Source organism: Lemur catta, chromosome 12, assembly GCF_020740605.2.
Source record: "Lemur catta isolate mLemCat1 chromosome 12, mLemCat1.pri, whole genome shotgun sequence".
Lineage (NCBI taxonomy): Eukaryota > Metazoa > Chordata > Mammalia > Primates > Lemuridae > Lemur > Lemur catta.
Window position 1 is genome coordinate 20361924 of NC_059139.1, and position 27945 is coordinate 20389868.

Below are 27945 nucleotides of genomic sequence, written 5' to 3' on the forward strand. Positions count from 1 at the left end.
AAGATAGGGTGGAGTTGTAGCTTTTGGAATGACTAGATTCTACATCTCCTGGGCATTTCTTTGAAGTCATAGCGTCTGCCCTGAGAGAGACAGTCAGTGTTGAAAGCGGAGGCCGTGGGCAGGAGGTGCGTTATGCTTTCATGGCTCATTATGAAAGGCGCTGTTCTAGGCACTTGGGCATTTTCCTCCATAAAAAAAATTAAAAACTTTATGGATGCGTTGATAAAACGATACAGGCTGGATTCATTGATATCCATTTGTTACTACTATGTTTTTTTTTTTTTGCATTTAAAAAGAAATTTAAATGGAACCCTTTTTGTGGGTCCTTGAAAGTGGCACAGGTCCTAGTGGCAAAGTGTGCTAACATCCAGAAACATCCATTTCCTCTTCCTGCCACCCAGTCAGTGGGGACGGGTTGGCTGTGCTGCCAGCCAAGAGCATCTCCCTTCCGCGTGGCCTGGCCCACTACTGAGTTTACTCTCAGGAAGGTGGCACGTAAAGGAACGTGAAATAACATCTTTATTTAAGAACCTGATTAACAAAATCAATTATACTTCTGACTCAGAGTAATTAGGCAGTGTTACATCTGCACAGGTGTTAGAACGTGGGTTTGTGACAGAAAGGAGTGGTGATGGCCAGTGGCTGAGGAGGAGAATCGGAAGGGAGACGTGGTGAAGGCTCTCATGGGGACAGTGACCAGCTCCCTGCCAGGCACGAGGACCGACTGAGAAATACGCTGGAGTCTTGTGTGTGTCAGGCCCGGGAGTCGCAGGGCACAGAGGAGGCCTCTGGGTCAGCTGTCTTGGCAGAGTCATTCAGCACCTTACAACTGGGTTCCTGGGGAGGTTTCCGGAGCTCTGAGGAAATACAGGGACCTCTGAAACCAGCGTGGTCACATTCCTCATTTTATGAATGAGAGCAGAGAAGTTAAGAGAATCCCAAAGGTCACTCAGGCAGTGCCAGGAAAAAGATCTGCCTCCCAGACAGAGTTCTCCACCCTCCCCCGCTTTGGCTTCCTGGGGATCTTGAAAAGACTTCTGTTTCCCAACCTGGGGCTTTATGGATACAGATTTGGGGAGGGGGACACAGCTGGAGGACCTTCCAGATGCCTGATATTTCTAACTCTGTCCATACTATTCATTTAGAATGAGCAGCACATTCGACTGAGTCGTAAGTCAAGGGCTGGCCACTGTTTGCTACAGACAGATGCCACCCTCTCTCCCTGTGTCCTTCCCAGATGTCCAAGGCCATAACAAGGCCATGTAGTTTAGGGGAGGAGGCACATGCATGAATTGGGTAGAACTGAGTTCAATTCTACCACATCTGGTTGCAGGACCTGGGACAAGTGACTTCTCTGGGTCTCGGTTTCTTCATCTGTAAAATGGGGATTACATAACAATATATATTTATTATAATATATATTTATATATATATATATATATATAAAACATATATTTATGTAAAGTGCCTTCTACATGCCGTGCCTTGTAGAATGGCTGAGTTGAGAGAATACACACAGCACTGCCACTCCGGAGTGTGGCAGCAACGAGCCCTCACCATGTGGTGGCTGCCACTGTTAGTATCATTGACATTTTCATTCTTACTGTTCTTGCCTCTCTCCCTCCCAAGAGCGGAAGGTGTTTGAATGGGTTCAGATAAGAAGGCCTCCTTAAACAGTGGTGATCTAGCACCTCTTGTATTTTCCTGGATAGAGCTGGAACCCATTCTACTAAGTGAAGTATCCCAAGAATGGAAAAATAAGCACCACATGTACTCACCATCAAATTGGTTTCACTGATATCACCTAAGAGCACATTTAGGAATAACATTGATCGGGTGTCGGGCAGATGGAGGGGGAGGGGATGGGTGTATACATACATAATGAGTGCGATGCACACCGTCTAGGGGATGCACACGCTTGAAGCTCTGATTCGGGGGGTGGGGCGAGGGCAATATACATAACCTAAACTTTTGTGCCCCTGTAATATGCTGAGATTAAAAAAAAAAAGAAGGCCTCCATGAGAAGGTGTAGTCCCAGGGAAAGTCAAACACGCATACGCATAGCAATGGCCACTGCAAGGCACACATGACAGGTACGAAGACTGGAGGTCTCTCTGTGATGTGGTGCTCAGGGGAGGCGTCCAGAGGATGCTCGGTAAAGGAGAACCACGATGTTGGCAGGATTTGGTAGAACAGAAGGTGGGAGGAGTAATGGTCTAGACTTGGAACACAATGAATGAGAGATGTTGAAGGACAATGGGAGTTTTTGGCAACTGTTTTTCCTCCTCAGCCACTTGAAACATCCAGTATAATCTGACAGTCACAGTGATTCAATCCAGCAGAGCATGTCAGAGTGATTAGGAGAAAGGATCTAGCAGAATCTTGGGGTGGGCGATGATGGGTGAAGCTTCATGTGACTCATGCATGCTCCCAGGTTGGGAAAGGAGGGACGAGGAGAACAAATCCTCCCCTTTGAGAATTATCAGGATCGAACAACAAATTCATAGAGCGTGGAAGTGGGAGATAAGACTAGAAACATAATTTGGAAACATATTAAACAGGCTTAAGGAATTGGGCCTTCATTTGGTACTATGAAATATGCTCATTTTAAAGACATTTGCATATAAGAGATTTTAATGTAATAAGCTCCCTTTTTGTCCTGTAAATTTGGATATTTATTGCCTATTTTCTTAAAACAAGTCACTCTGGTATTCACATATCAGTATATTAACCATAGACACTTCTGTATGTGGTTTCTCTTCTATTGATGACAGTCCCTCCCTGTAACCTCAAAAGGAATTTTCTTCTAGTAAATCTTTTTCAGATGAGTTCGTTTGCCAAAAGAGATTAATCTGTCCATGAGTTAGTATTAAGTCATGAATTACTAAAGAGTTTCTGTAGAGGTTCCAGCCATTTCCACTAAGGTTTTGCCCATTCTGGCTCAAAAATGACTAAAACAACATCATTTGTCATTTCATGGAATATTTTTCTGATATTCCAGACTGAATTTTCCTTGTTTCATACCTCCTTTTTTGTGAGCAGGGTTCGCTTTTAATTTTGGTACTTCTGATTTATGTATGTTAATGCCTTAGGTTTGTGATCTTTTTAAATGCAAAATTTTTCTTAGTTGCAAAGAAATTTCATGTTTAAAAACCTGTATTGCAAAGTTAATATTTAGCTTTTGAGAAAACAAATATTTAGTGACATTCATTATAACTGTATCAACATTCTTTCTATCACTTTTTAAAACTCATCAATATATTCTTTTTAAAAGAGTACAGAATTATCTTGTTTTATTTTATGAAAAACTTTCAGAGAAATATGTAGGTAAACTGAAATTTTAGGTCATCAAATCAAATGTTATTTTATGCAAGAGAACTTGAGATTCTGAAGAACCTATATGTTTGTATAGATATATACACAAACATGTATACATATATATGCATGCATATAGACATATATATTGTATATAATGCAAACATTATATGATGTAAATGATACATCATTTAAGATTAAAGTTCCTTAAATTATTTTATTTTAAAAATAGCATATAACAAATTAGGTATTGATAAAGTCTTTAAAAATTGTTACTACAAAAGTTTCTTAAACGAGACACAAAGGTACTAGCACAAAGTCAAAAAAATGACACATTATACATTAAAATTATGAACTTTCTTTCATCCAAATATACTATTAAGACAATGAAAAGGCAAGGCAGAGACATGGAGAAAGTATTTAAAATCTGTAGATTGCACAAGGGACCCATATCCAAGCTATAGTAAAAACAAATTAAAACTCCTATATATAAATCAATAATAAAAAGACAAATCCAATTTAAAATGGACAAAAGACTTGAACAGGTAGTTTACAACTTTACAAAAGGAAAACAGCCAATGACTATATGTAAAGAAGCTCAATCTCATTAATCATCAGTGAAATGCAACTTAGAAAACACATGAGATTGTTATATATCCACCAGAAATGGCTAAAATTAAAGACTGACCACTGCCAAGCATAACAAGGATGTGGAGGAGCCAGAACTCACAGGTGCTGGTGAAACAACATGGGTAAAGGTGGATCCATACCTGTTGCCCAGCATGATCCAACAGAAATGACATGTGAGAGAATATTTAATAACAATATGTTCTAGATCAGGGGTCAGAAAACTACAGCCCACAGCTGTATTTGTGTGGCCTACAAGCTGGAAATGTGTTCTACATTTTTAGTGGGTTGGTTAAAAAAAAAAGGAGGAGGAAGATATGTGACAAACACCATTTGTGGCTGACAAAGCCCAAAACATGTACTATCTGGCCTTTACCAAAAAAGTTTGCGGACCTTTGCTCTATATCTAAAACTGGAAACCAGCCAAATGTCCATGAACAATAGAATAGACAAACAAATCATAGTATGTTTGTATAATAAAATATACAGGATGGAGATGAACAAACTATTGGCATGCAACAACATGGTTGAATCTTGCAAACAAATGCTAAGAATAAGGAGCTCGGCATAAAAGAAAGTACAGATCATATGCATTCATTTCTATAAAGTTCAAAAACAGACAAAAGTAATCTGTGATGTTAGAAGTCAGGATAACGGTTACCCTTGTGTGAGGGATGGTTAATGGCACAAAGGGGGCATTTGAGGTTCAGGTTAATATTCTATTTCTTGATCTGGGTGTTGGTTATTGGTATGTTTTCTGTGTGAAATTTCATTGGACTGTACACTTAATGATTTGTGCACATTGCTGTAAGTTGTTAGACTTTAATAAAAAGTTATTTAAAAAGTAATTACTAGGCCAGGCGCGGTGGCTCACGCCTGTAATCCTAACACTCTGGGAGGACGAGGCGGGTGGATTGCTTGAGGTCAGGAGTTTGAGACCAGCCTGAGCAAGAGCAAGACCCCGTCTCTACTAAAAATAGAAACAAATTAGCTGGCCAACTAAAATATATATAGAAAAAATTAGCCGTGCATGGTGGTGCATGCCTGTAGTCCCAGCTACTTGGGAGGCTGAGGCAGGAGGATCGCTTAAGCCCAGGAGTTTGAGGTTGCTGTGAGCTAGGCTGATGCCACGGCACTCACTCTAGCCAGGGCAACAAAGTGACACTCTGTCTCAAAAAAAAAAAAAACAATTACTAGACATGGAAAAACATCTGTCTCAGTAATGGAACTACCAACTTCAAAGTGATCTTCCTTCATCGTTAGAAAACTGTCTACTTACAGCCTTCTCGCTGTTGTTTATTGCCTCATCCACTACAGCTACATCTTACTGGGATCCATCATAAACAGTGCCCCTTATCCAGTCTGGTCACTTCAGAAACTGGCAGTTTTTTGTAGCCTGCCATTAACGGCCTCCACACATAACTAGCTCATGCAGAGCTTGGTGGTAGAAGGTGGTGAGCTTGGTGCTTTGAGTGTACGGGATGCTGGGCCTTCTGAAAACCATGAGGGTGGGCGTCAATGCAACAAATTTGTGCCTATGGATGTGCTTAAGATGTTTTTCATCCCATTGAACTATGTTTTTCCCCTTTTTTGTCAAGGGGGTGTACACCGCCTAGAGTCTGTTGAAGAATATAATGAGCTGATGGTGCGGAATGGAGACCCCCGGGCCCGGATGCTGGAGGTCTCCCGAGATGGCCGGAAGCACTCCCTGCCCCAGCTGCTGGACTCCTCTAGAGCCTCACAGGTCAGTCCAGTGCCGCGGAGCCGCTTGCTCTCTCGCACAGTCGCCAGTGCTTGGTTAGGGACAGGAGAGCGTGTTTCTAGCCTTTTTTTTTTTTTTTTTTAAGATCATAGGCTTCCATGTTAAGAACTGCCCATCTATGCAGGCTAGAAAGATAATACAAGGAGATACGGTATAGAAAGTAGGGTCTACCCAGAGAGGCTTGAAAGAATTCAACCTAATATTTGAAAATAGTAGGGAAAAAAATCCCCTCATTGGATTTTCACATCTTGATCCCCTTCCTACTGTGTGTTTTGGAAGCGAGAGTTGCTTTCAATTGCCAGGAGACAATGGCGTCTCACAGTCTGTGGTGAACCACCGTTGCCTGTTTAAGTTGACTGCCATACTAGAAAAAAAAAAATTTCCTTGGGACGGCAATGTTTTATTACGAAAATAGAATCAAAACTTCAAAAACAAAACAATTCTAATTTAATGAAAAACAAAATTTATTGACTTTTATTTAATCCACATTTTTAGAATTAAATTGTCAATATTAATTGTAACAATAAGAACGTCAACAAGTAAGATTTTCATAAACCAACTGCAGGGTTTTGCCCAGGTCTTGCTTCATGAGGCTCCAGTCTCAAAACTAGTGTGAGTTAAATACAACTCACATGGCAGTTAATGTGTTAATAGGAGCATCATGTGTCATCATGACAACTGTGTGGGTAGGTGTGGACACACATGAAAGAGGGAGCGCATGCGTGTGTGTGCGCACACCTATGCCACGCCTGGAATCCTACCTGTTACACAGTAATGACTCAAACAGCCACGGGGGCTGTAGAGAGGGGTACAGTAGGTGGTTAAGTTAATGTTCCGGAGCCTGTTCCCAGCAGAGCTCTGGGCTCCATAACCCCCAACAGGGGCTCTTCCTAAATCACATTACCTTCAACCCAGTAGAAACTGGGTAGATAGTCTCATAACCAATGTGGAGGCAGACTCTGTCTCTGGAGAGTTTGTGGGATATTCTTTGAGTCCTGGCTTCATAAGCCAGGGGGCTCAAGAGGAGCCATTAGCATCTTGTCCCTAGAGATGGAAGAGGAGGGTGTAGCAGCAATGGCACCAGTGCCTAGAGACCCTTAGATGGTGGAGTTCAAAGTACCTGGGGCAGGGCATCTGGGTCAGACCCTTATCTTTGGTGTGTTGTGACCATTTTACAGATGGGACAACTGAATCCCAAAGAGGTTAAATATTTTGAGATACGCACCAGTGTCTGTGAAGAAAAGTGCATGAATCTGATTATGTGTCAGGATAAAGTATTTGTGTTGCTTCTGAAGCTCTTTCCCTGACCAAGAGAATAGAAATTGCCCATGTTTCAAATGCAGTTGCAGATCAGGCTGTGTCAACTCGGGGGATAGTTGGGGCACTGAGAAAAAGCAGAGAAAAAAATTGCATGGACTCTGTTAAAAATCACCCAGACCCAGGACTGAAGACAGGTCTGTGACCTCAGAATGATCCACTTGGACCCACAAAGTCAGGAGATATGAGAATGTTGTAGAATAGCTGAATCATCAGGCTGTTTCAGGTATTATAAAAGATGAGAGTTTACTGCTGTCATACCACGGATCTAGTGTTCAGGTGTTCATTTCTTAACTGACCCACTGAGGAAACCTGACTATATTTATAGCCCAGAAACATCCATTTCTAACTAGGCTTCTAGGAATCAGGAAGCCCAGTCTAGGGTAGAGAGTTTTAGAAGAATTTTTCCTTTCTTTAAATTTTCCTTTCTCTTCTCTTCTCTTCTCTTCTTATTTTCTGCCCTTTTCTTTGTTTCCCAGGATTCATCTTTCTTTTTCCTTGGTCTCTCTCCCTCCACTAAAAAGTATTGTCTACACTAGAGCTACCCAATAAAACTTTCTGCAGTGTTGGAAACATTTTATATGTGTACTGTTGAATATGGTAGCCATATGCATCTAGTGAGCACATGAAAATGGGCTAGTGAGAAGTATATTTTTCATTTTAGTTCATTTTAATTTAAATATACACAGCCACAGATGGCAAGTGGCTACCATATTAGACAGCACAGGGCTAAACAGTTCAAGGGGACCCCCGAAATTCATCAAGAGACCAGTGAAGCAAGCAGGCCCTTGGTTCCACTGATTGTCAAAAGGGAGATAGAGTGAGGTTCTGCTGCAGATGGTGATCAGAGTAAGAGTTCCTTGAGGAGTTCACACACGCACCTCTGTACTCGAGGGTTGGGAAAACCCTAGGCCATATCTGGCCATCTCTGCGGTGGTTTCAGTAAAAGGGTAGTAACCTTGCCAAGCCCACATTATTTTTTTAATGAGCCAGTGTCTGGAAAGCCCACACTGTTGGCAGATATTTTGTAAAACTGCAAAATATAATTGTTCTAAACTGGCAGGAATACGAAAATATCATTGGAGGACATCTCATTCCTATGTTTGTATGTAGCGTACACAAATTAAGAGTAAAAACTACTCTGTGATGTCTCTTTTCTCATATTAAACATGAAGCAATTTATGCTTTGGCGTGTGCTAGAATATCTGCGCCATTTAAGAAGTTTATTATTCTAAGAATAGCGAGGGTCTAGATTGTAGAAGTGCTTTAGCAATAGAGTCACTTAATCTCTTGTTTATGTTATAAATAGTGCGCCCTGCTCACACACGTGTATGCTGTGGGTGACAGACATGAAAAAGGGATTGAGATTTGAGCTGCTGTGTGTCAGGAAGGGAAAGTGTGGCTTATGGGAAAATATTTTATTTTCCAAATGTGAGGATTAAAACTGAAGCTGCTGCCGTCTCTCAGTGGGATGTTTTTTGTAGAATAACAGTTGTCTGGGTTTGTGGTTTGGGTTTTATAAGAAATGAGAGCTTGCTGAGTTTTTGAGTGGGTGAATTAAGCTTAAAATGGTGAGATACTTTCTAACCATGATTGTGAATTTGGGACAGGGGTAGGGGGTGGCTTCCACAAGAGAGCTTGGCCACGGGGTGGTCCTCCTACATCGCTGAGGCCTCCTGTGGAATGAACCAGACGCCACTCCAAAAGTAGGATCTGTGGAGTGTGGTTGAGGAAAGAGCAACACACGGTGCCTGTGGTCTCCAAGGAGTTCTTTGTGTGGGGGAAGAGGGCACAGCTGGAGGGGGGCCTATTCCTCCCATATTATTCATAATAACCTTCCTTTAAGCCAGTGGACCAGAGGGAAATGGTTGTCTCTAACACAAAAGACAACTGAGATTTTCAAAGTCTGAGTATATTTTTATGCCATAGACCACAACAGAGTAAACGAGAATATCTCTGACCTTGCGTGTGCTGACTTTTAGGAATACCACATTGTGAAGAAGTCTACCCGCTCCTTAAGCACTACTCAGGTGGAATCTCCTTGGAGACTCATCCGGCCATCCGTTATCTCTATCATCGGGCTGTACAAAGAAAAAGGCAAGGTGAGCTCTTCTCTACGGAGTGCTCTGTCCTCCAGGCGAACGTTAGCACGTACTTTTTTAAATCAAAAAATTTTTATTTTTGTTATTTTTTGTTTTTACGTGAAATAGAAAGTAACAGGTATAAAGAGAGAGGGAGATTGAGTGGATTCCCTGGCATTCTTTCCCGTAGGCCTCCGAGTGTGAAATGGGCACATCCTCTTTGCTCTTATGATGTGCATAGTCTCCAGCACCTGGCTGCTGGGGCAGAATCGAGGGCAGAATAAATGACCACCACCTCTTATGTCTATGGAAAGAAAAGCAGACCCTGCAGCTTCAGGGAATACTCTGTTATCCTTTTGAATGAATTTCATGGCATTGCCATTATTATAAAGGGAAGGATATGAATAACTTGATATTATACAAATGACAAATATCAAAATGTCGGTTTTGATGTTATACAAAATGGAAAGACTGAAACAAAAGAAAATAAATGTTGCTACTGCATAGTGGGAAATGACTCTCATGAGTTATGTAGTTGATCCATATGAAAAATTCCCATTCGTGGAGGTGAAGATTGTCAAATATTGGGAATTTAATATGTTTCAACCTAAAACTTTCTTCCTTTAATGTACTGCGTGGCTAGTATAACACAAGTCTAAGATGGGAAATGGGTCTGAGAAAAGAATGCAAATTTGAATTTACAGCTGGTTCATTAGCTTAACCGCAAGCCTGGTTGGGAAGGACACTTCAGTTAAATACTCTGATGGGAAGGATGCCCTCAGTTAAACACTGCGTGTCAGCCTGGACTCCCATCTGCTTTGGATGTAGGGCCTTGGCTTTAGCATTGCTGGAGGTCGAGACTGCATTCGGGGACAGATGGGAATTTTTGTCAAGACCATTTTCCCAAACGGATCAGCTGCAGAGGATGGAAGACTTAAAGAAGGTAGGAGAAAGCCTCTTGGTTATCCTCAGTGACAGCGAGCTTTGATTCCATGAGAATCTTCCCTTCCACAAGATGTGAAGCAAATGGCGCAGCAGCTAGGGCCATGGGTTTGGGAGTCCAGTAGACGTGGGCTGAACCCAGCACTTACACATCAGGACCGTGGACAGGCAATATAGCTTTCCTCAGTTGTAAACCTAGAATAGTAATACCTACCTTGAACAGTTGTTCTTAGGATTAAATGACGTAATAAGTAGAAAGTGGCTTAACATTTTCATTGATGTTTTTAAGTGTCTATCTTGTCCACTTGGTCCTTGCTCATGTTCCTGGCCTTGAAAGTTCTTGAGAGTTTGCAGTCCATTCTTGCCTCAAGGCTGCCGTAGAAGCCCTCATCACTAGTAGGTATTTAATATCTTACAGTTGAACTTAACCACCACATAGTCTGGTTCCTAAATGAACATCTCTGTAATAGTCTCCATAGCACCTACCTCATGTAAATACACATGACAAGTGCTTTTGAACCCATATTAAAGCAATATTGAGGTGCCAAGTTCTCCCTTGCAAATAAAATGTTTTAAATGTTTAAATACATCTTATATTTTTTAGTCCTTTAAACATTTACAAAACACTTCCACATATTTATGTTATTTCATTAACTGCATTAGAGACCTGCCAAGTAGGCACTTTGGAGTGACCGTGTTACAAATGAGAAAAGTGACACTCAGAAATGTGTTAAATGGCTAGAGACTTGTCCCGCCCTTAGTAAATAGCAGAAGCGAAATTTAAACCCAGCTTTCTGATCTCAAGTTCAGTTTGCTTCCCACCTTACTATTGCTGCCTGTTTAAATACAAGATTGGTGACTCAGAACTCTTTCTTCCTTCTTGAACATATGATATTTGAGAAAATAAAACTTGAATAGGCCAAAGTTTCTTTTATGTACAGACACAGTAGCTGCTTTTAATACAGAGAGAATCTTCTTAAGTATATATTTGCATATCTGTATATTTACTATATAATATTTATTTGGATTAGAATTATATTTTTATAAAGTAAAATTACCAAGTTCTGAACATATTTTAAAAAGCATTCACCAAAGCATGAATCCTGATTTTTTCCCCTCCCTTATTAATACACCTCCTTCATGAAATAATTAAATTAGAATATTTCTAGTTACCTTAAAAAATGCTGTGACTGTTCAATTTGGTTAACCCAAACTGTAGGTGCTGTGCTGTGTTATACTAGTTTGATTTCCTTTGAAACTGATAAGAGCAAATTGGAGTCTCCTTTTTCTTAGGCAGAACCACCATGGAATCCTGTATGCTAATGATAAGATGTGCCCACGCTTAATGCTTGCATGGCGGAATATTTATTTCTCTCTTAGAGGAAGGGTTCACTCCCAGGTGGTGTTTGTGTCAAGTTTCAGAACAATATAAAATTCTAGTAGATGTAATGGATGTGCCATGTGTTCACTTGATTGAAAGTCATCCTGCAAGGCTGGTAAAATGGAGCAAAATGAGGGGGAAAAAAATCAATAGTTAAGAAAGGTTAATAGCACTTGATTCTCCTACATGCTGCTTTTTCATATGTGTTCATTTATAAGAAATGTAAGTCATTGGAATGGATTTTCAACCTGTTGAGTGATATGTCTTTAAAAGAAAATCTTGTATACATTTTAAGAGCATGAGCAATCGTTTTAATGTTTGCTCCTTTTCCCATGTGGAAATAACCCAAAAACATAAACCTCTTCACCTGAATGAGTAATGGGTTATGGTGATTTTTAAACAGAGATTACTTCTCTTATTTTATAACTTCTGTAATTGCATTAAAGAAAAGCCACATAACAAATGCATGGGGTACTGCTACATTTTTGTAACTTATCTACAGTATTCCTTTAGCCACATACCCAGTGTGCTCCTGAGATTGGCTGTCTCTGAGAGGTGGAAACGTGTGTTCTTATGCTGCTTTGCACTTTCTTATAGGTGTACAAAGTCCCTCTTCTATACTGCACTGCTGTGCAAAGTTCATCTGTTCTCTCTGGGACATCCTTGTAGTGTTTTTGATGGACTGTTACTCCCAAAAACAGCCCTTGTCATGAGAGTGCTAACCAGAAACGAGCTAAGTCAACAGGATGTCCAAGTTCTTTTATATTCCCAGCAGACACTATCAACAGCTTGAAAATGACCTGGCTATACCTTCCTAGGATTGAAGATGATAAGATAGTGGGTGGGGGAGGGGGAGGCACGTGAGTACGTGCATACACATGCCATGCAGTTGGACATTGCCCTGCAGTAATCTCTGAGATAGAGGCCTACAGTAACTTGGCAGCTTAATGACAGAGAACCTGGAACCACATGAGTAAGACCAGGCATCTAGACTGTTCCTGGAGGTGGGGCTGTCATTTCTCCATTAATACCTCGGCAAGTTTTTTGTCTTCATCATTAAAACCATTTTCCATACACCATGATGATTCTCTGGGCTTAGGGAACTTGTCTTTCTGCAAACACAGGAGTGGCTTCTCAAATGTTGTGTGTTCATGCTTCATTGGCAGTAGGTTTAAGTTTTTAAACAATGACTCTGAGGAATGCCTTGGAACTCGGTTTTTGCAGTTTGGTCTCTAAACGTGGGACATACACTGTCAAACTTGGCAATCGCTAAAGAATAAGATTTTGATGCTTCCCATAGTTGTTTTAATTGAAGATGGAAGTACAGAAGCACTGCAAAAAAATATGCATTGTCATTAATTGTCCCATTTTGTGACATTCCTGGGAGCTAAGTAAATGAAAGTGGATTGGGACAATAAAAGTCATTTCATAGAGTGGTAAATCAGGGACCATATGGTATCCCCTGCTAAGACTGAGCAGTTAGATTCCAGGAAATTAAAAGTTAATGTAATTCTCATATTTGATCACTAGGGGATGAAATCCTAGATGTGAATGGAATACCAATAAAGGGCTTGACGTTTCAAGAAGCCATTCATACCTTTAAGGTAACAGCATTCTTATTGATCTCCTTCTTGTTTTCCTTCCTCTATTTGCTTGTGGTTTGGGTTTGGTGAGCCTTTTTTTACCCGTTGACATAAAGACGGTCTGAAAATTCCAGCTTACCTTCCTCCTTGTTTTCTCAGCAAATCCGGAGTGGGTTGTTTGTCTTAACGGTACGCACAAAGTTGCTGAGCCCCAGCCTCACGCCCTGCTCGACACCCACACATATGAGCAGATCCGGCTCCCCAAACTTCAACACCGGCAGGGGGGCCTCAGTGGGCGGCTCCGAGGAAAGCAGTTCTTCATCCCTGGGTCGGAAGGCCCCGGGGCCCAAGGACAGGATTGTCATGGAAGTAACACTCAACAAAGGTGATACCAGCTGCTCCCCACTTAGGTTGCATTCTCTTGAATAACAATTTGGAACCTGTTCTAAGGGTTAATTTTTTCTCATTTTTCTATGATTTGTTCCTTTCAAACAATCTACTATCAATGGGGTAGTGTGCTCTACGTGGACAATGGGATCAAACGTAGAGATTTTAGTTACTTTAGTTATTATACTTAAGTTAAAGTGAAGGGAAGTTACCAAAAGCACAGAGCTCTCTAAGCTCTCCCCAGGTGAATCACCATGCGTCAGAGACTCATGTTAAAAAAAGATCACTGATGAGCTTAAGACTAGGGCTAATGCGTAATTTTAAAGAACTAAAGATTACAGTCAAGAATACAGTTAATACCGGTAACTAGAAGTCATGGGTGATCACCAAATCTTACTGCTTTTCATCTTTGTTTCCTTTTCTTCTCTACCTACTGTAGAAATATGACAAAAAAAAATTAAGTAACCAAGAGATTAGTTGCTAAAAACAGAGGCAAAAGAAAGCCTAAAGTTGTGTATCCAGAATAAAAACAGTACTTACACCTTGCCTATTTCCACAAACAGATTTGAGGAGGACTTGTTTCGTTAACAAAAATGGCAATATTACAGCCTGAGCAAGAGCGAGACCCCGTCTCTACTAAAAATAGAAATTATATGGACAGCTAAAAATATATATAGAAAAAAAAATTAGCTGGGCATGTGGCGCATGCCTGTAGTCCCAGCTACTTGGGAGGCTGAGGCAGTAGGATCACTTAAGCCCAGGAGTTTGAGGTTGCTGTGAGCTAGGCTGATGCCACGGCACTCACTCTAGCCCGGGCAACAGAGTGAGACTCTGTCTCAAAAAAAAAAAAAATGGCAATATTGGCAAACAAAAGCAGGATTTATATTCTGAGTCTGAACCAGAAATAAATGGTTATTGGCCTGAATAAAAATCCAGTTTCAAATTGGTTATGCTTTTTTTCTGATTACTGTGTAATTTTTGTTTTTGTTTTCTTTGAATGATGCCTCTCACAGAGCCAAGAGTCGGATTGGGCATTGGTGCCTGCTGCTTGGCCCTAGAAAACAGTCCTCCAGGCATCTACATTCACAGCCTGGCCCCAGGATCCGTGGCCAAGATGGAGAGCAACCTGAGGTCCGTTGTGTACCTGGCAGTAGAGGGTTCTGGTGTGTTCATGAACCCGCAAAAACACATGCATAAGATATCTGCTCTGTTACATTCCTTTGAAGAATGCTAAAGCTTTGAATTATTTCCAGCAATATAGCCAAGGCTACAATGAATGGCATCTCCAGAAATAAAAAGCTAATAGATGTAATTTGGTTGAGTGAGAGAACTCTGGGCCTTGGCTTTTCTCTATCTGTTTTGTCCTATCTGGACTCAGAAGTTCAATTTCAGAAACTTGTCAAAATGCAACTGTATATAGAGATCTATGATTATCTCAGTATTTTCTTTCATTTTGTATTCATTAATGTAAAATTCATATGAAATATTGGAATCACTCGGAACGGTTCAGAATCACTGGATGCAAAAGAGCCCTGAAATTGTGCCCTTGAGTGGGAGGTCTTCATTAAGTATTATCTCTTGAACATTTTCTGTTGCTTTTATTCCTTTTTGAACAGTGATATCTAGGTGCCTATTGTCTGAAATCACTGAGTATCTGGTTTCTTAATCTGGATAGTCGAGTTGTAGCATGGTATTCTGTTTATTAAGAGATGTCTACGTGTTCTGCTATATATTTAATGATTGTAGTGGGTTGGTGCCCACCTAAATGTCACAAGAATGTACACGTATCACACAAAGCACTCTGTCCAAACAGTATCACCTTTTTCCTCTGTAAGCTTCCAAGTCCTTTAGTGGTTGAGGAATTGTCAAAATGGCATTCGTTGAGGTTGCCATTTTTGGGCCCTGTTAATAGCTTATATTACGTTTTCAGTTAATCATCAGAGTGAATTTCCATATGAAAAAAAATTTAGCAAATCATCCAAAGTACATTAAAGAAAATATACTTTTAGAACCCAAGGAAAAAAGTCCTTTAATGACATCCCAAGATGATGTTTCTTTCTTGAATGGTTCCATATGTTTGGAGACTGCCAAATGAGCATTCTTCAAACCCCATATAAAGAGTCTTTGTTCTCTCCTGCGGAGTTCTCTCTCTATAATTTCAAGTAAAAATGGGCAACTTGTCCCCAATTTCTCATTTGTTCAAATTTGAAATGTTTTTACAAATTCTTGGGTAACCTTTGAGCTTCAGATATTTCCTCCTTAAATTATATTACAATAATCATTTCAAGATGGTAGGAAGAAAGAAACTGGTGGTGGTCGAGGGGCCATCTCGTGATGATCCAGCATCAGACAGACCTGAGTTAGCTCGACAGTGTGTGACATCTGAGTGACCTCCCTGAGCCTGTGGCCTTATCTGCATAATGGGAAGAAGTACAGCTATTCAGAGCATTGTTATACAGATTGCTTTGTGTGGTGCCTGGCATATAATATGTGCTCAAGAAATGGGCTCATACTGTCTGCCATTTTTTGTCCTTGTTATCAATTTTATTTAACTTTACTACTTCTAAAAATGCCAGGAGATGTGCATAACGGCCTTTGCCAATTTAAAATCTAACATGTTTATAGGAATGTGTTGCTTTTTTACACGTATGCAAAGATGAAAGGATGTCATGCGCTTCTTTAAAGTATTCAGAAAAGACTTCATATTATAAACGTCTCCCAGAAACAAGCTTTTTTAGCTCTTAAAAGGCTGCCTGCTAACACAGAGTGTGGGTTATGTTGCCCTCCCTAGCCGCGGAGATCAAATCCTAGAAGTGAACTCCGTCAACGTTCGCCATGCTGCTTTAAGCAAAGTCCACTCCATCTTGAGCAAATGCCCCCCAGGACCTGTTCGTCTTGTCATCGGCCGGCACCCTAATCCAAAGGTGAAGTATTTCATTCTGTTCTGCGTATGGAGAAATGACATGGCTATTTGTCCAGCTGCAATGATACACATTCCTAGGGTTCACCCGGCTGGGAATGGGCAGTCAGCTTGTGGCTGGTACATGTGCAAAATGAATTGTTGATCTGGACTGGGTCCTCACACACTTAGAAAATTTTATGAAAAAATTTTGTCAGTGTTTTATCAATGTTATTTTTGGTAAATCTGAAATTTGGTCTGGAGGAAGGTAAACAGAAATGCTGAGTTCTAAGTAACCCCTACTGGCTGCTTGATCTCCTGCATGATATTTATCCTCTTTGGGTTTCTGTATCAAGAGAATCTGAGAGTCTTGGGCCAGATGATCTGTATGACTCTTTCACTTTCCAGAAAAACAAGGCTTTTGTACCACAATCTTTTGTTTACCCACATGTTGGAAATTCTCTCATCTTTAAGTTTAATGCTAAGTAATTAATTTTTTAAAGCAGGTTCAATGAATTTTAAAGTTTCTTTGATTAAGCAATGAAAATGTATCAAGATTGAGATAGTATAAAAATAAATTTTTTTAAAATAGTTGGAAAGATGACTAGTTAGAATTTAACTTAAACTTTGTTAATACACTTAATTCACTTAAACCAGTGACTTTTTTGCATTTATATACAATTTCTAGAGTGCAAAATTTTTCAGATACTCTTAAAGGAAAAAAAAATGTCTTCTGATTTGAGGAGGAACTTTTCCTTCTTAATGTTCATTTGACTGTTGGGTAAAAAAAATACCCATTTATCTTATCAAATGACTATCTCACACAATTTAAATAAATGAAAATAAGATGAAGTCTGGCTTTTCAAACCAATTGCTTATTTGCAAATGTTACTTTATGGTTTTTTGCTTCCATCAAAGTTGGGGAAAATAAAGCCCAGCATTTCAAAAACAATTATGATGGAGAACTTATGGTTAAGTTTATTCAAAATGGTGGAGGATCGTGTATTTCTATTTGATGAACCAAGTCCTCGAGACTAAATTTTTAAATTCATGCTAGGATCTTTTCCATTAACTACTCAGACAAGTGTTCTCAAATCTACCTAAACAGCAAAAATACATATTGAAATTCTCCCAGCCATGACATTTACTTACATTCACATTTTCCAAAACTGGTTTTGCCTGTCCTGCTAAAGACACAGTCTGAAAGGGGGAGTCCTTTCTTGGTTTATCTAATATGGACAGCTCCATGGCAGAGAAGAGGAACTATGTGTGATCTTGAACCAACAGAACATACCAAATCACTGCAGTAGGACATACCAAATCACTGAGGCTCATTGTGTTTTTTGGTTGTGAAGACATTCATATAGTCTTCTCAGTCTTCTTGAGAATGAACTATTAAATGACATTTTCCTACTTACAAGTTTCACATGGTAGGGAAGAGGGAAGATTCTTTAAGTCTAATGATGTTAGCAGCTTAGCCAAAGGTACCACCAGCTCTTGTAAACCTGGAAGTGAACAAGAGGCAGCACACCAAGGAGTCCCGGGGGTAAATTGGGATGGGTGTGGAGGTTTCGAAGCAAGCATCAAGACAGTGGAACAGAGAGCCTATCCTTCCCTGTCCCCCTCCAGCCATGTGATTCAGATCATCAACTCTTGTCCTATATCAAATTTATGACTTAAACATTTATTGAGCCTCCACTGGGTACCAGGCAATGTCAATATGCCAGGACTACACAAATGAATTAGAATGTATCTCTACTCAAGAAACTTACAACCTAATCTGAAGGAGTTCTTAACCCAAAGTCCATGGACCTTGTAGGGACATTATGAATTACACAAATTTGGGGATGTATGTGCATTTGTGGATGGAGTCAACAGCTTGTATCAAGTTCTCAGTCATTCATGACCCCAAAAATGCTAAGAATCATTTTGTTAGGGTGTGAAGACATTATTATTGTTAGACAAATAAAAGATGAGACCCAGTTTAAAAAATGGCCCTCTCCTCTGTCTGAGCCATTCTGGACCTGAGCAGAATACTTCTGTTATTTAGGCCTAAGAGTCCACTAATTTTTTCTTAGCATCAGTATCACACTGCTGACCCCATACTGAACTTGCAGATAATCATAATGCCTACATTGCTGGCCTTTGCTATTTTTTGGTTATATCTGTTCTATGCTTGTACAGTTGCTTTAAATTTTTTCAAGCTAACCATAGGACACTTTAAGTTCAACTCAACCCACCTTGAGCATGATTTTTTGTTGTTTTGAGTATTCAGTGTAAAAAAATCCTTTTTAAATTAGCTTATCTCTAACATTGTGATCACCTTGTATTTAACAAAATATAACCTTTTAAAAACTCAAAATCCACATTAAAAATATTAGTCCTTACTCATGCCCATCATATAGTCACTCCTTTTGTGTTATTTGTAGTATTAATTACATCCTAAATGTTCCCAGGCTGCTGTGCATGATGTACCTGTACACCATTTTAAGAGTAACAAGTCTATGCCAAGAGATCTTGTAGGTGCCACATGTGAGATTTCTTGATAGCATCCTTTTTAGGCTGTTAGTGATGTTCATTTGTTGTGCTGGTCCTCCCCAGTACAAGTGCGTGCTATCAAGCTGTGGCTCCCTGTCTTGGCTGGGTATGTGATGTGAACGACAGTGCTTGGACAAAGATCACCATTAGACTGACTCAAAGGCTACTCCTCAACCTTCTTTTCCACATTGTTTCATCTGTATGCATTCTCAGAAATGTCTTGCATAAAGACATTTTAATAACTATCATTCATATAAAACTAAATCCTATTTCTACCTTTTTCCATTTTTTCTTACTTGTCACCTCCCATGTTTCTCCCTTCTATTCTGTGATCCTGACACTTCTTTTAGGATCTGCTTTACTTTGTTATTGCTGTCCCCAGGGTTCTCTTTGGATCACTTTTAACAGCATTTTTCCTCATGGATACAAATAGAGCAGTCCTCAGCTCCCTCCATAGTCCCCACTTGGATTCTGCCACCCACGTCCCTCCTTTCACTTGGAGATGCAGTCCAGTGAGCTGTGGCTGACCTGATACATCCCTCAGCAGCATTATAGAAAATTAAGTTTTCAGCGATTTGCAGTCATTGGAGTCAAGGCATGTCTGACTTCAGAATCCTCTCCAGCATAACACGGGTCATGATTTGTTCAGAGGTTCAGTTCATCTCAGCCCAAAAACACATGTCTATTTTGCCAATACAATCAAACATCAAGATGGCATTTCAGTGCAAAGCAAAATAGTCCTGGTGGACTGGTGGTCTGTGATCCCATTGAATATGCAGGTTGGTTCATGTTTCTAGCCACGGTAAAATGGTCTTCTGCAAGAGTGCTGGAGCTGTGTCCAGCAAAATGAAATTTCAGTGTTTGTTTGACTGGATTTCACGTTTCTTCCTAGGTAAACATGATGTTCTTAGTTGTAACATCATACCATATTTTCCCTTTGGTCAAGATTCCATTTTATGTTTAATGTATTTTTGTACCACTTATCCCAGTATTTCATGCCAACAATACATTTTGATACTAAATGTATGTGCTTCCTTAGTTTTCTTGTTATTCCAAGAGAAATACCACAAGGATTTTTTCTCTGTTTCTCATAACATCTGGAGCAGTGGCTGCCCAACTGGGATATTCGAACCTTCCAGGTCTAGTCAGGCTGAGATTTGGACCTGCTAGAATAGCAGCTTCTAGCTTATGTTAAGAAAGTAAGAGAAGTCCATTTTTCTCCTGCTCAGAAAAACAATTATAAATGTTGAAAGTCTAGTATTGAGAAAAATAGCAACCACTGTTTAAGGTGGTATTTTCCCTGGCTCATTTAAAAAATATATATATTCTTTACTTTGCAGAGGTGTGTGTGTGTGTGTGTATAAGTGTATATGCCTGTGCACATGTATGTGTACATATTTTATTTCCTGTGAAGCCTACTATAAGGTATTAAATAAAGGCCATTGTGTGATTATGATTTATCTGTTATGTTAAAATATTATGCTGAATCCTGTATAGAAATATTTATTAAGACAAATTGTTTCACTTATCTAAACATTATTTATGCTAAATATTATTTTAGTGCACAAAATTACTGTTCTAAGTTTAAAATATTCTTACCTTTAAAAAAGAAACTCTATAAATTTTCTTATTACTTAAAAAAAAAATCATATATTTCAGCATATGTCAGGCTTTAGAAAAAGTCTTCCCGTGAATAATGACAGTTATGGATAACAACTGAGGGGAAAAAAGCCATGAATCTGCCATGATACTAATAAACATAGAAGGAATAGAGGAGTTACAAAATCACTGTTTTGAAAACTTCATAGTAATAGTTGATTCAGGCAAGAATAATCAATGATGATAAAAACCATGGGGTAAAAATATATTGGGGAGCAGGATATTTATATATTCTCAAACTATTAATATTTATTCACGGTTTACTCATTAATGACTGAAAAAAAAATCCGGTGGAGAAATCTGACAAATTCCATACTAATCAAGAAATCAAAGTTATCACCAATTATGAGACACATCGACTTTAAGTGCCTCTGGGTGCACTGAGAAGGAAGCCATTTTTGTAGTTTTTCTGCCAAAAAATACATAATTTAAATCTAAGCATGAGGAAACTATCAGACAGATCCTAATTGAGGGTTTGGATTGGCCTGGTTTCTTCCAAAATATCAGTATCATGAGAGACAAAGAAAGGCTCAGGAACTGTTTCAGATTAAAGGAGACTAAAGACACATGACATCTAGATCCTGGGTTGTATTTTGGATTGCCAAAACCAATTTTTTTATAAAGCATTAGTATGCAAAGAAGTTGATCCATGACAGTCTGCTACAGGTCCGCAACAAGATGAACTCGCATCAGAATGTAAATCAGTTACATCGCTATGCACACCATTGAGTTCAGCTGACATTTTTTCCCTAGCAAGATATTGTTGATGAAGGAGGCTGCATGCTCATTTGCATTCTGGAGGAAAGTCCTTATCACAGGCTGGTGTCAAACTTTCTGTGAACTAGTTCCAGCCTACAGACACACTTTGAATAGCACTTCTAAAGGACAGTATTGGAACAATTGACTACGTTGGAATATGAAATGTATATTAGACAGTGATGAACGTTGAATATTCTGAATTGGATGATAGTATCATGGTTATTTAAGAGAATGTCTTCTTTCTTAGGAGATACATGCTAAAATATGTATAGGTGAAAGGTCATGATGTCTGTAACTTACCAGACAACTTAGCAACCAGAAGTTGTAACTCTGTGCGTTTGTGTTTGTGTGTGTGTGTTGTGTGTGTGTGTAGAGGACATGCGTGTAGATGTGGCAAAATGTTAAAAATTAATGAATTTAGGTGAAGAGTATACTATTCTTGCATGTTTTATATAGGTTTAAAATTGTTTTAAAAAAGAAGTGAGTGTTCCAGAGAGAGGCAGATATCAGCCATGTTGTTGGTATATAGCACCTGAATGCTTTGCTTACTGAACTTGGGAACCTGTTGAAGGTCTTGTGATGCGTGCATTATTCGAAGCAATCCACAAACCCAGCCGTGCTTCCTACATGTCCTGAGCTATTGCTTCAGAGGATGGTCATAATCTTTGACCCTGCGGTTTGCCTCTTTATCTGCACTCAACTCTGACTCTGGTCCTTGCTACTTTTATTGGGGGAAATAAATAAAACCATCTAATTTGTGCTTTCTGCTGAAAATCAGGTTTCCGAGCAGGAAATGGATGAAGTGATAGCACGCAGCACTTACCAGGAGAGCAAAGAGGCCAATTCCTCTCCTGGCTTAGGTACTGTAATTGCACGTTTTCATTCAACATTGAGAAGAGTTTCTCGTTAAGTTCACCCACGGGGCACTCCGCAGTGCAGTATCACTGGATTCTTTGTAATTTTCAGGTTTGGCAAAAGTAGCTGTCAAAGAGAGTCTGTGCTTTCTCTTGGCTGCTACTTTTGATTTTTGCAGTTATTTAGTATATGTCATTAAAGATATAATCATGCATGCTGCTTATACAACTTTAAAATAATTTGCAAAAGCGAGTTAGCGTTTCATGTATTTATGCTCGATTCATCTGAAATGCTGTAGATGAAAGGGAAATGATAACCTAGTTATCATAGTAGTGTGGTAGATGCAGACTACATTATCCATCCAAAAGCCCCAGATTTCTTTACGTGTATTTAAAAGTTTCAGTTCAAAGAGGGTAATATAGACGGCAAGAATCCTGAGTTTCCCCCTTAAGTGGAAAAGTTCAGGCAGAGGATTGAGACAGTCGGAATTTCATATGAATTTAAAATTAAACATCATATTAAATTTTAAAACTAACATTTCCTGTAGCATGGAAGCCTAAAGGGATTCTTCAAAACACTTCTTAGCTCGAGATTTACTGATGTTCAGACTAATGTCCAGGAGGAAAAGGAACTGAGATGTCAGTTACTGGCTGTCAGAGAAGAAAAGGCAGGCACAGGATTTTTTGGCAACCATAAATACCCTGATTATCTGCATTCATAATGAATATATTTAAAGTGGGCATGGCCACAATAGGCTCTCTATTCATTCAACCAGTTCGTTATCCTGACCTGCCTGAAAGCTGTGCTTTCATAATCCCGCATTTCCACTCAGCCGTTTATAGAAGATTTTGTTAAGCCATGATCCTCAGGCCCAAGGTCTCTTTTGCTCATGGGATAGAGTATAAAGTGTAAATGCTCAGCCTTTTCATCCTTCAATTAAAACCTAGAATAGATATTCCACCCTCTCCTCAGTTTTTCCATGAGTTTCTTGGGTGATGATCATTTGTTTGTTCAGCAGGTATCACCAAACACTTAGTAGATACCGGGTCCAGTGCCCAGCACTGTGCAGTCAGATCGGTCAACATCTCGGCTCTATAGGTTGTTAAACAGTTGAGGAAGGAAGATGAGATGCAGCCACCCATAGTTGAATTATACTACCTGTATGAAGATTGATATGTGGGCAGGATAAAATACTTGGGAAAATCAGATGAAATTACTTCCAGTTGGGATCATCGTGTGGGGAGTAGCATCCGAGCTAGGGCTTGAAGCATGAGCAGAATCTAGGCAGTGGGATGGGGATGGGGTGCCCAGGTAGACTGCACGCACGTCCACACCTGTGCACATTACCCCTCAGCGCCAGTCAGGCAAAGGGAGTTTTGTTTAATATGTTTGGCTCGTCCTTTTCTAGTTAAGGATGTGAGCCTATTGGTGATTTGAACTCTATTGTTTTGACAATATGATGAATTTTTCCCTCAACAGGTACCTCCTTGAAGAGTCCCTCTCTTGCAAAAAAGGTGAGTCAAGGTGTACTGCTACCTACCTCATTCAGCTGGGCCACGAACCGGTTCCTGGGGCCCACAAGTCAAGCCTGAGGGCCCAGTCCCTATTTCTGCCCAGGAGTCATTTTTGTTTTTTTTGTTCTTTTTTTTTTTTGAGACAGGGTCTCGCTTTGTTGCCCGGGCTACACTGAGTGCCGTGGCGTCAGCCTAGCTCACAGCAACCTCAAACTCCTGGGCTTAAGCGATCCTACTGCCTCAGCCTCCCCAGTAGCTGGGACTACAGGCATGTGCCACCATGCCCGGCTAATTTTTTGTATATATATATTTTAGTTGGCCAGATAATTTCTTTCTATTTTTAATAGAGACGGGGTCTCGCTCTTGCTCAGGCTGGTCTCGAACTCCTGACCTCGAGCGATCCACCCGCCTCGGCCTCCCAGAGTGCTAGGATTACAGGCGTGAGCCACCACGCCCGGCCCATTTTTGCTACTTTGTGCAGGAAATAGTAACAATGCCAACTGGAGAACAAACACACAAATGTGTATTTCTTTTTTTAAATATTCATCCAGGAAAAGAATAGAGTGACAAAATAAAAGAACTGAACTACAGCTTGCAAAATAACTTTTCAAACTACTCCATGATAGCATGGCCCAAGTCAGTTCTTGGGGCTTGAGACTTTAAGGACACTGTGGCATCCTCCTCAGTGAGGTTCTTCCTAAATCCCAGCGGGACAGGGTGAAGGATTCAAACTCCCCTGGGTTTTGTTCATCCCTTGGCCAGACGCGTGGCTGGGAATTGCATTCTGCTGTCCTGTCCCAGCCCCAGGGTTTCCCAGGACGGCTGATTTACTGCTGCTGTGAAAGTTTTGGCTGCTTGCCAACAATTTGACACCCCCCCCAAAAGAAAAAAAATCTCTAAAACCATTGGCAGCAAAAGTCACCTTTTTCATTCATTAATTATTAATTCAGCGATTCTAAAGTAAATGGAAGGGGCATTTAGTATCCCAGCTGTTTCGAGTGACCATGGATTAGAACAAAGTGTTCTTGGAAAGATAGAAAACAATTGCCCATTTCTGTCTGCTTCTGGTCCATCCTCTTAGGCATGTGACATTTTCTTCTTCCACAGGACTCCCTGATCTCTGAATCTGAACTCTCCCAGTACTTTGCCCACGATGTCCCCGGCCCCTTGTCAGACTTTGTGGTGGCCGGCTCCGAGGACGAGGATCACCCGGGAAGTGGCTGCAGCACGTCAGAGGACGGCAGCCTGCCCCCCGGCCCCCCCGGTAAGCAGGGGAGCCCCGGAGGGCCCTGGACTCTGCATTCCAGTAGGCGATTACTAGTTCCCACCTGACTGGAGGCTGCGGTGGTTTCACTACCCTGGCGCTGTACTATGGAAAAGGAACCGGACACCTGGTGGAGCAGGAGCCGTCTGGTTGCCCCTCGGAAAGCGCAGCTGCTGCTAATGACTGGCCCCTCAGCTGTGCGGTCGTCGGGCCAGGCACACGTTCTGTACCCAGGGGCTGATCAGGCCCTCTTTCCGTGCCATTTACATCATGTAGTATTGAGTTTTATGGCATCAAATGACGTGCTTCTGTCTCCAGAAAGTACACATTTGGGTTAAACTATCCAGAGGCTGGAGTTTAAGGGGAAAATAAAAGGTACGAAAGAAAGACAGGCTGGCTGTCCGACTCTCTAGAGCTGCCAGGAAGCCGTATTGTCTAAGCCTGGGGTCCAGTGGCGGGAGGTGTGTGTCTGGCATTAGTGAACACACAACTTGTGTGTAATGGTACAAAAATGGGATCAGATTATGAGACCAGGAAACTCAATTCCGTTTCACTTTTCTCCCCACGCCCTGACAGCTCACAAGGAGCCGGGAAAAGCCAGGGCCAACAGCCTCGTGTGCCTGGGAAGCCCGCGGGCCTCTGGGCTCTTCCACAAGCAGGTGACAGTTGCCAGACAAGCCAGTCTCCCGGGAAGCCCCCAGGTCCTCCGAAACCCTCTCCTCCGTCAGAGGAGGGTGGGCTGCTACGATGCCAGTGATGAGGAAGAGTTTGATGGAGAAGGAGACTGCATTTCACTCCCAGGGGCCCTTCCAGGTCCCAGAAGGTCTCTGACAGAGGATGACTCTAGGCACGCCTTGACGACCTCTTCCAAGGTCCTGGATGTCAACAACCCAGAGGAGCAACCTCGGAAAACACTGGTCAGCAAGGCCTGCTCAGCACCTCTCATCGGCAGCTCAGTGGACCTAGGGGGGAGCGCCCCAGAGGATACGGTGGACACTCCTTCCCACACGGCCAAGCCGATGGACTGTGCAGAGGCCCCCAAGCCGGGCACTGGGGGCCTGTGGAAGAAGGAACTGTCAGGATCGAGTAGTTTGCCCAAATTGGAATACAAAGGCCATGCAGGCACCCAGAGTCCGATGAGCACAGAGAGCCCCAGTTCCCCCCAGCAGAAGAGTGAAGGCCTGGGGTCCAGGCACAGACCAGTGGCCAGGGTCAGCCCCCACTGCAAGAGACCCGAGGCTGAGGCCAGGCCCAGCGGCTCAGGGACGGTCAACCTGACCGGCAGAGCCAGGGAACCATGTGGTCTGGACTTGAAAATCCAGGCCACATCCATCAAAGTGACCGTCCCTGGTTTTCAGCCAGGTGGAACCATGGAGAAGGTAACTGACTTTCTCTCAGTCACTTTGAATAGAGGTAAATACTGTATGAATGAACGTGGAGTCTGTTGTAAAGCATGGGAAGGATGATGACTGGAGAGAGATCTTTCAACAGAGCCCTTCACTTAAATACATGGACTGCTGGGAGGTCATTCATGTATCAGCAGGTTCTTAGCCAGCCATGAGATCATTTGGCTAAAGATATAATCGCTCTCTTACCTGTACGCAGGACCTATGGTGATGATGGAATGGCCATGTGACCAGGGCAAGGTGGAACCCTGGGCCTAGTACCAACTCCTCCACTGACTAGTTAGCACTAGTTGAGTGACGACTTGGGCGAGTTATTGAACCATCCTGAGCATCAATTCTCTGGGCCAGCTCTCTGCCTTGGTCCTCTCAGAGTTGGGGAGCCATCAGACATAGGTTAATGGTGGTTCTCTCCAGCTGATACGGTTATAAGTGATCCCTAGTTTTAAAATTTCTACAGTGATTATGTATAATTGTAGCTACTCACAACCTTTTGTATCTCATGAAATAATGGGGATGCATTCACTTGAAACTGATAATGCACCACATTAAACACAAGTTAATATTGTTACTTGGTTCCAAGTATGTAAGACTTATCAAATTGTTCATTTTTTAAAATTTCAATATATCTCCACTTCAGGAAGGAAAGAGTAAAAGAAATTAATGCTGTTTTCAATTTATTCAACATAAATAATTTTTTTCTCCCTCTCTGAGCAGAGAAGCTGATGTAACTTATAATGGCATATTTATAAAGTTGTATGTTCAAGTGGTTTATATAAACATGTGTAAATAGACCCAGAAAATGTCATAAAACCTATACGAGGCAGAAGTCTTTTTTTTTTTTTTTTTTAAATAGAAAAATCTTTTTTCCTCCTCCTCAAATGTCATATTTTACCTCCAACCAGCACAAGTGTCAATGTTTGGCCATTGAGTAAATACCTTCTCTTAAAAAATACCATCAAGCTTTAGATAACTATGTAAAGCCAAATCAGGATCTTTATTCATAAAAGTCTGTACCTATTAAAATAAGAGATTTTGTAATTCTGAATTCATATTCCCAATAACTATAAAGCAGCATTTAAAGCTTTTGTACAGAAGATTTTAATTTTTCTCATAAAAATTTTAGTGCCCAAACTTAATTTTATTTACATATGAGAAAGAAAATAGAATGCGTTGCCATAAACTATGTCTTCAAATACTGGAAGCAAAAAAAAAAAAAACCTCTCTCTCTTGGTAAATGGGTTGCCTTCTGTTTGTATTTACTACATTTTTTTTAAATTAAGGTGAAATTTATATAACATAAAATTAACCATTTTAAACTATAGAATTCGGTGGCACTTAGTACATGCACGCAGCAGTGTGACCACCACCTCTGTCTAGTTCCAAAACTCTTCTACTCTTTGTTCCTTATATGCCTTCACTAGTAAATAGAAAACTGACTGAGTTAAACCCTGTGAAGGTTTCCCTTAGCCAGCAATTGACATTTTACAAAATTATTTTTTACAAAAGCTGCTGAAAGGCACATTATCCCTTTCACATCTTTCCTCTGCTGCCACCTTTGGGCCACTTTATGACTTCATTAACTCAATGGATAAATTTCTAATAAATCTGTTATAACTTTTTGGTAAAGTTTTAAAATTTCTTTGCAGTCGGTATAGA

At 40.7% G+C, this 27945-nt stretch overlaps 1 protein-coding gene across 2 annotated transcripts in view; it reads left to right on the forward strand.

Annotated features, from left to right (window-relative positions):
• Positions 1 to 27945, forward strand: part of LOC123648488 (PDZ domain-containing protein 2-like) — a 190788-nt gene that overhangs the window by 139328 nt on the left and 23515 nt on the right. Inside the window, exons 7-17 of one of the 2 annotated variants that reach the window (XM_045566330.1) lie at positions 5541 to 5686; positions 9004 to 9123; positions 9931 to 10045; positions 12956 to 13029; positions 13168 to 13393; positions 14409 to 14526; positions 16187 to 16319; positions 22029 to 22110; positions 23585 to 23619; positions 24727 to 24883; positions 25460 to 26262. In XM_045566330.1, coding sequence (XP_045422286.1) covers positions 5541 to 5686; positions 9004 to 9123; positions 9931 to 10045; positions 12956 to 13029; positions 13168 to 13393; positions 14409 to 14526; positions 16187 to 16319; positions 22029 to 22110; positions 23585 to 23619; positions 24727 to 24883; positions 25460 to 26262 — 2009 coding nt within the window. Of the gene's footprint in view, positions 1 to 5339; positions 5687 to 9003; positions 9124 to 9930; positions 10046 to 12955; positions 13030 to 13167; positions 13394 to 14408; positions 14527 to 16186; positions 16320 to 22028; positions 22111 to 23584; positions 23620 to 24726; positions 24884 to 25459; positions 26263 to 27945 lie in introns of those variants that run through there. The other variant, XM_045566329.1, reaches the window with a different exon arrangement.